At 37.0% G+C, this 9,415-nt stretch overlaps 1 protein-coding gene across 1 annotated transcript; it reads left to right on the top strand.

Moving 5' to 3' along the window:
- The first annotated feature begins 3,591 nt into the window (after positions 1–3,591).
- On the top strand, positions 3,592–7,190 carry LOC105036027 (UPF0664 stress-induced protein C29B12.11c). Its single transcript, XM_010911763.3, has 5 exons — positions 3,592–3,811; positions 5,289–5,400; positions 6,407–6,478; positions 6,567–6,784; positions 6,865–7,190. The coding sequence occupies exons 1-5, from the start codon at positions 3,702–3,704 to the stop codon at positions 6,968–6,970; spliced, it is 618 nt and encodes a 205-aa protein (XP_010910065.1). The 5' UTR covers positions 3,592–3,701; the 3' UTR covers positions 6,971–7,190.
- The last annotated feature ends 2,225 nt before the right edge of the window (positions 7,191–9,415 follow it).

Genomic DNA, 9,415 nt, shown 5'->3' with positions numbered 1-9,415 from the left:
GATGGACAATCGGGCATCAAAATCCATCGATATGAAACCTTGATCGAAGAGTCCCAAACCAGTGGGACTCTTGACCCCGGTACCCAAAATGTGTGAAACTCATGATCAGAGAATCTTGATTCTCGATCATGAGTCCGAGACACATAGGACTCAGAGTCCCCAAAGCATCAGGACTCTTGGTCGAAGAGTCCCAGTCCAGTGGGACTCTTCACCAGCCATCATATCAGATAGGAACCTCTAATGTGTGTGACCCCACAGGTTCGAACTTAAGCCGATAGCACAGGAACCAATTTCTGTACTAATCGAAGTAACCATCTAGCAATAGTACCCGACATCTGGATAGGTCGAATAGTCGCAATCGCAACATTCAGAACTTACGTGAATATGGTTACTGTGTAATTCATTCTTTTTGACCCCTGAGTTTAGGATGAGTCAGGGTTAAACTGTCAACCCTGATTAGATCATCCGAATCATGCTCAACTCAAACAGTCCTGTGACTCCTCACTAGGACTATCCTGATCAAGGTTTTGCTAAATTGAAACATGACTGTACACAGCTCCTGAACTAGGTGGTCAATCCCATCTTGACACATGCACTGACAAGTCAAGTACTTGACTACATCCAGCAGCCTTCCGTCACTGAATTAAAAATTCAAGTAGTCTAGTGCCTAAGTGCAGTGAGTTGCTTGCAAGTCACCATGGCGGTCTCAGGTCGGAGGGACAGTTATACCCATATCCCATCGGAGCAAATCTTGACAGCAGAAAAAGCTCTGGAGTCGATCACGTTCAGTACAGATGTACCCTTACATCTCACCTGTATGCCATACCAGTGTCTCCATACTCCTTGATTAAGAGGATAACTAATCCATATGGCACACAACGACCTATGCTTGATAAACGTTGTTGTCCTTGGTAACAACATATCATTTGATTGCGAACAGGTTTAAGGACTAAATGACAAATCCTCTTTTGTCGAGTCTAAATAGTCCTAAGGACTTCACCATAACATAGGAGTTCATTAGAAGATGAAGCAATTTGTGATGAAAAATATCAAAATAACTTTTATTTATTTATAATTTATATACTAATACAAGAATGAGCACAACCGTCAACAAGCTGACGATTGGCTTTAGGACACTATTCCCAACACTTTCCACATGAAAAAGTTTTCTTTCTTATCAAACTTCTCAAAATCAGCCTTCATGTTGCTTCTCATGTCTGGATCCAAATCAAAAATACAATAAAACTTCAAGGGATTTGAAAAGTACCTTGACAGGGTCCTTGCTGAAATTTCAGCCTTTGAAGATTTTCAACTTCTAAAGTCTCCTTTTTTCTCCACACAACCCATGCTCTAATACCAATTATTGAAGCAACTTCCTTAGGTTGTGGATGTCAGAAAATAGCTAGGATCATGTCGTGGAGGTCCTTGAAGGCTAGCAACACTGCAACACAAAAACAGCCTTCAAGATTTTAGCAGCCTTATAAATCCTATCGGTAGGATTTTCATCGTCGATTCGAACTCTTTCTCTTCCAGATTTGAAATTTTTCTTTTGAAATCTAGAAGCACCCTTGATGAGGCCTCCAAAAAGCAAAAGATAGGGATGTGGAACTCCTTTTGGGCGGCCAAGAGGGGGCGTACAAAAGGGGGCTTGCACAAAGGAGGGCGCTGGAAATCCTAGCGCCTCCTTTCTTTTCTTTTTGGGATTGGCAGCCAAGAAACCCTAGAATTTCTTACTGCTAGAATGTGGAGAAGATCAGAGAGAGAGGAAGAAAAAGAGAAAAAATTAGAGAGCAAATGATTTTGTATTCATTCACTTCATCGAGTCAGAATATAGTGTATCTTTATATATAGGATCAATGTGACCCAATCCAAAGACTCTCCTGGCTAACTCAATATAAGATTGCACTTATCCAAGCCCATGTATATCTATGACTTGACCCAATATCACAATCTTAGACTCAATCCTAGTCCAAATATAAGTTAGTCCCTCCAGATCCAAAATCTCTGATCTCAAGGCTTGAAAGACTGACAGTCTTTCGTCCTAGGGCCCAAACTAGCCCTAGAAACCCCATGACCACCTCATGGACTTTCGACCTTGGCCTTAGCCTTGGTCCCTTGAGCCTTGGGAGCACCACATAAGGCCCAACAAGTCCAAGCGCAGGGATGCCGATAGGGACCTACAAAAGAAGTCCACACTCATCGAGGATTCTCCGATGGGGGACCCTTCAATGATTAAGTTAGCTGAAGCTTGATAATAATAGAAAGAAAGAGAGTATGAGCTTAGTATTGCATGAGATTGCATACCTTGAAGGTCCTCTCATTACCTTTTTATATAGAGGTGGAATCGTAGGCCATTACGTAGGCCGATAGATCAGATCATGATCTGTTAGGCTATTTGGATCTGCAACCGAAGGTTGTTGGTTATGGGTAGTGGCCACATTCTAATGAAGATTCTTGGTGGTTGTCCACATGGCTAAATAATCGATAACTTAAGGTCGGTACAGTTAAGGTATTGGTCCAGATGTGTTCTCATTGGCATCGGATGCGGAAAGTCATACTGTTTTTTCGATGAGATCCTGACCATGAGGTCGATAGGCATCCAAGTCGGAGGGTTAGATGGAAGCCGATATGATCATTCCATCTTGATCTCGATGAGTCATCGACTGTAGTTATTGGTATTCGGTCAATTATAAGGTCAGTTGCAGCATGTTGATATCTTCGGCATGTGGCCAGGGACAACATCCAAGGAGGATAAAATCTGAGGATAAAGTCTGATGGAGTTCTCTGTTCTATTCTTAGGATATCCAGAAAATGCCCATTGTATAGAGTCCATCTTGATACTTTGGTTGGTCTAAAGAGTATGTCCGAGGATGAGTCCCGAGGACAATAGCGGAGATAGTATGCCCCTGTAACAAATATATCATAGAAATTGGGTTTGATGGCATGCAATCTTCTAAGAGCTCATGCAAGTGCTAGTCTAAATTCTGGTCCGTATGCCTATTGGACTATAGGAAAGAAAAGTGATATATGAAAATCTTTGTCTTCCTATGCATGATTTGAGTTGGACTTGGGAGGTGTTGGGTTGATATGGGTCGTACTTATATAGTCTGCTCGTTCTGGGAGTCAAAGAGAAAATTCAGCCCAATTCTATTAGATTTTTCAAAAAGGGCCATAGATAAATATTTGATTCGGCAATAGGATTTGGTGGTTGACTTATAATTTGATCACAACCCTACTGAACTTAATTATTTTGAATCATGAAAAGAGAAGCTATGATCTGGTGGGAAGTGTGGAGCATAAATTGGAACGCATGATTCAGGCCAGCGGCATCTGGTGAGCTAGAGTTAGTATTTTGACAAAAATGATTTTTATTACCGGCGCAAGACCTAAACCCAAGTGGCGAGTTTTCATCAAGCCATCCTAATCACGTGTCTGGGGAGGAACAAGGCATCCGGGTTCTAGACTTGGGCGCGACGCGGTTACGCAACGAGGGCAGAGATCAAGGAGCCTCTCTACCTGCATCCATATCAATCTGGAACCCTCGAGAGAGTAACCGACACGGTCTCTCGTTCGGTCCCCCTTGCTATCCTTTCTCTCCCCTCCCCCCCCCCCCCCCACAACCCACTCCTCCTCCTGTGGAAGAATCTGACCTAAAAATCTTGATCAGAGAGATATATCTCGAAGCAGAGAAGGGAAGCGAGATGGCTTTGAATCCCCAGCTGTTCCCCAACGGGATGCCCGTACCCTTCGTCGGCGAGATGTTCGTTCTGGCCAGGGACGGCGTCGAGTTCGAGATCGACAAGATCCCCGGGTCCGTATTCACCCCCCTTCCTCCCTTTCGCGTCGTTTTGTTTCGTTTTATTTCTCTATTGTTCTTGTGAAGCGAAACTTGCCCTTCCTCTTTCATATTCTGTTATCCGCTCGTGTAGGCTTAATTCCTGTCTCCTAATCCTTTAATTATTTTTTCTTTTTTTAATGTGTTTAATGCTTCGTTCAAGATTAGGGGGACATCGCCATTAGAAATGGCGGCAAGATAAAGAAAAATAAGCTCGTGTAGGCTTAATTCCTGTCTCCTAATCCTTTAATTATTTTTTCTTTTTTTAATGTGTTTAATGCTTCGTTCAAGATTAGGGGGACATCGCCATTAGAAATGGCGGCAAGATAAAGAAAAATAAGCTCGTGTAGGCTTAATTCCTGTCTCCTAATCCTTTAATTATTTTTTCTTTTTTTAATGTGTTTAATGCTTCGTTCAAGATTAGGGGGACATCGCCATTAGAAATGGCGGCAAGATAAAGAAAAATAAGTAGGAATGTACCTGTGTTTTGGATCTTTCCCTTGTTGGCACTAGTTATTAATTGATCGAGATGGTAATATTTAGACATGAAGAGGTGCTGTGAAAAGAAATATTGGGCCTTCAGGCGACTAGCATATCCATGTAATTCCATGGAGAGGAATTTTTGACATTGTAAGATTTATATTCATGCTCTCATTTACTTTTCTCATAAAGAGTCACAAGTAGTATATCCTTCAAGTTGATGTGGCCCTCAGTGATTAGGCATAAGATTAGTTTGAGTATTGCCATCACCTATAGAAGACTTACGCTATTGCCTTCATGAATGTATAATCTATAGCACCGATACATATTTATAAAATTCCTTAATATTGTTGTCGTTGTTGGTATTTGCTGTCATATCAGTTGGGCCTGGAGAACAAATTTATGCTATTTGTTTTCAAACATTAAGCAAGTATTTTGAACTTCTCTTTAAGCAACTTATGCAGTTCATTTACTTGCATTTTCCGTACAAATGCTCTCTTTCTAACGAAGTGCATTCAGTTAAATTAAGCTAAGGAATTGGTAATCTTAGTAGCATACTTGCTTTGTAAATTTTGTAGGTGGTATTATAGGTGAATTAAGGATTAAAAAAGAATTATGTAGATGATCCTTTATGTGCTTTTGGCCATATGTGCACATGAATATTTCTGATATAAGTGTTTGAGAAGCAAGAATATTGCTGTTGTGAAATAGTCTAATATTTAATTGCTAATTACTATTATTTGTTAGTTATACCTGTGACATACAACCTCACATGCTTATTAAAGCATTTGTTATTTACATATGAATGTTTAGCAAAGTTTTTGATAAGATTCTACCTTGTGGTATATGCATGTTATTTATGTAAGTACATATAGCATATGGATACCCTTTAAACTTGTATGAATGTAATTATCTGCTATTGATTGATGGGGCTGATTAAATTTTCCTCATGGTGCGAACATATTATTACCAGAGCTCATAGTGGTTATGTCAAAGCAAAGGGAACTATTTACTTGTCAAATATACGTATGGTATTCGTTGCAAAGAAACCTGGTGGAAACTTTGTGGCTTTTGATATGCCCCTGGTATGAACTTCTGCACATTTTGTTACTTTACTTTTATATTTTTCGCTGGTCCGATGAATAGTGCTTGGCTGCTCAAATTTTGCGGTATATTTATATAATTGTATGATAAATTGTTGAAATTTGTGATTGTCCAATTGTTCTTGCAGAATTATAAAATTTTGAGTTTTTTTGGAAGTTTTCATGATTCTGTACAATGTGATTTATATTACATATGGACAGATGAGTATTTTCATTCTGGTTTGAGTATATTGAGGAATCATGACTATGAGAGTAAACTTAGTAGGATCCAAATTAGGTACCATACAATTTTATATATTTACCATTATGCTGTGTTTAGTTTGTGAGTGTAAAATATTGAAGCCTGGAAAAGATTTTTAATGTTAAAATAAAATAAATTCAATTTCTTCTACATGAATTTGATTTTGTTAGTCAAACTTGAATAGTTTAAGGTGACAGATAATTCTGGAACAGGATCTATATAGTGGTATAGAACTTGCCTTGATTTGGGACTGGAAGTGGGTTAAGTTACCCATAGTCTGATTCACCATTTTGATTTGGTTGAGTCCAAATTTGCACCTAACATTATCTTTTTTTTTTTTTTGGAACTTGCATCTGGAACACACTTGATGTGACACTAAGTCAAAATCTGACCTAATTTGTTAAGTTCCTGACATGACATGATCCACCCCAATAAATCCTGAATAATCAGACTCAAGCCCATTATATATAAGTGAGAGATACATTACTCATTCTTCTTTAAATTGTCAGTAGTTGTTTTAAAATTAGATATTTATGGGGACCTCTTCAGAAACATCTTATAAATTTTTATTTAAAACAAGAAATGTGAGTATATCATTTGAAATTATTTAGCTTGATTTGAGGTCAATTATCTCCATCTGCCTGATATCTGAAAAGATTATATTTTGCTGCTTTCATAGTCTTCAATTTTCTTCTAAGCTTGTGATTTTTGCATCCATAATTTACGATAGCCTGCTATCATCTGCAGCTATACGTGCATGGTGAAAAGTTCAACCAGCCAATCTTTTTCTGCAACAACATATCAGGGTTTGTCGAACCTGTAAGTATAAAAGAAGCCTCTTGAGTGGAAAGCTTTTAGAGTTATATTTCTGTGGCTCCAATAGTTGACCTCACTATGGCAACAACAGGTGGTTCCAGATGATCAGAACAGGGCACTCTACTCGACTCATTCCTTCAAGATTTTGTTTAAGGAAGGTGGATGTGGAACTTTTGTCCCCCTTTTCTTGAATCTCATTGCATCTGTGAGACAGTATAATCAGTATGTTTCTAATTCTGCTCCTACTGCTCCTCGTGTGGACCCACTTCAAGCTGCTCAGACTCCAGTTGAGGACATGATGAGACATGCGTGAGTAGGCCATCTGAGTTCCTTCGTCATCATCTATGAGGGCTTATTTACTGTGTTTCTAATGAATTTTTGACCTGCAGGTATGTCGATCCAAATGACCCAACCAAAATCTTTTTGCAGCAACCGATGCCAGAATCCCAATTGAGAAGGAGAACTTACCATTCCCAATCTGCCGAAAATTACTAAATTTAGTGCTTATGGTTCTCACATGTGATGATACTGCAACTTTTACATGCGAATAAGATTGTGAACATAAATGTGACCATGTGATATATTGTTTTTTTCTTTTTGGCCATATGACATTGTATCCTAGTAAGTGTACCTGCATAGTCTTTGTGATAAAGTTTGACATTGGATGTATGGAGGCATCGATTTCAATAGATGGTGTTTGTGCCAAGTTTCTACCGTTTTCTGTCTCCAGTATTAAAATTTAATTGGGGATGGTGGGGTATATCCAAGGGGATCAAGACTGCTACGACAATGAAATCCTTGGGAGTTTGTTGCAATGCCCGATCTGTTTGTGATGTTCTGAGCTTCCTCCAACAGATCTCCATTTTGGTCTTCAGATCTCCATTTTGGTCTTCATGCGTGCGCGCATGCGCATGCAGGGAGAGGGAGAGGCGGATGAAATGATTCAAATGTTTCATCGTGCACAAATTTTTGGTTCATGCGCTTGTAGATCAGAGGGGCTTACAAAATGAATTTGATTGTACATGGCCGTTGACTGAATTTAAATAGACAATGAGGCTTAGTAATTGGCATCAAAAAAAATTTTGAGGTCGTGGCAACATGAAGAATCTTCTTTTGGACCTAGATGGGGTTAGACCTCAACAGCCACACAAACATCTGTACTCGGATGAGGTTGGGTGGATTCCTATGATCTTGTTCTTTTGGACCTGACGTGCCAATTCATCAGCTGTTAAGAGCCCCTATAAAAGAAAGTGTAGAAGTAGAACTTTTCAAACGATTTGCTGTGTACAACAGAACAGACTTTTCCAATGAAAAGTCATGCATGCACCAAGAAAAGCTCGTGGATTTATGTATGCAGTTGTGTATCAATGAATGCAGATCAAATTCTTAACTTGCCAGATATTAGATGTTAGAGTAGTTGGTCACATCAAAATGAAGGTCAAGATTTTATCTTCTTTTTCATCTTTAGCATCTTTTTTTCTTTCCTATTTTATGTTCAAGTTTCTTTTTGAGGGAGATTCTTCATTTCTTTGTCTAAAGTTTCGGCATTAGCATCAATAATATCTTTCTTTTTTGAAGATACGTTATTAGTTTCATTAAATATAACATGCATAAATCCTTCAACAATTAAAATTCTGTTGTTAAAGATCCTATATATCTTGCTAGATGAAAAATATCCCAAATAGACAACTTCATCCAATTTAGCATCAAATTTACCAATCTTATCTTTTTTATTATTTAAACAAAGTATCGACAATCAAAAATATGAAAATAGTTGATATTTAATTTTCTTCCTTTTTAAAGCTCATGGGGGTTTTCTTTAAAATCGATCGGATGATAGCACGATATAAAATATAAGATACTGTATTAATTATTTCTACCTAAAAATACTTGGAAGGTCGCTTTTACACAACATGGTATAAGCTATTTTTTTTAAATCCTATCTTTTTCTACCACCTTATATTGTTGAGATGTATTAAATATAGAAAAATTATGTTCAATTCTTTTTTCATTACAAAAATTTTTAAATTATTGATTTTCAAATTTAGTTATATAATCACATTTAATCACATAAGAGCTGAATTTTTTTTTTTTTTGATGAAACTTAAAGAATACAGAAAATACTTCATCCTTTTAAATCAAAAATAGAATCAAAGTAAAATGAGAGAAATCATCTACTATCACAAATTCATATTTTTTCTTTCAAGACTTATAGTCCTAATAGATCCATATAAGTCTATGTGAATCAATTCTGAAGGTCTAGAGGTTGAAATAAGATTTTTCAATTTGAAAAAACTCCTAATTTGTTTTTCAAGTTGGCATGCTTCAAAATTTTATTCTTTTCAAAATTCATCTTTGATAAATCTTTTATAAAATCTCTTTTGATAAGTTTTGAAATCAAATCCATGCTAGCATGTTATAATCCATAATGTCATAACTAACTAGTCTCATTAATTTTGGCATCCATTATAAATAACCATTGATCATTATTTATGGAGAGAGCATTTAGATCAACCATGTAGATATTACTATGTCTATATCCAATGAGCATAATGTCATTATTATTAGAACTAGAAATAATGTGCATCAAAGATTCAAAAATAATTATAAAAAATTTATCATAAAATTGACTAATACTAAACAAGTTATGTTTTAAATCATCTACAAACAATATATTCTTAATATAGGTAGGAGTGATACAAATGTTATCAATTCTAATAATGTGTTTTTTACCATAATCGTCAAAGGTTATCACCTCTCCTTTCTTAGATTTAAAGAAGATAAATTATAACCTATCATCCGTCATATGCTTTGAGCAGCCACTATCAAGATATTATCTTTTTTTTTCTTCTTTTGACTGCAAGACACACCTATAAGAGAAGACTTAGTTAAAATTTAGGTATCCAAGCTTTTTTAAATCTTTTAGGATTCGCCATAATA

The sequence above is a fragment of the Elaeis guineensis genome, chromosome 7 (assembly GCF_000442705.2).
Source record: "Elaeis guineensis isolate ETL-2024a chromosome 7, EG11, whole genome shotgun sequence".
NCBI lineage: Eukaryota > Viridiplantae > Streptophyta > Magnoliopsida > Arecales > Arecaceae > Elaeis > Elaeis guineensis.
Note: the sequence above shows the minus strand (reverse complement) of the source record. Positions and strands in the feature narration are given on the sequence as shown.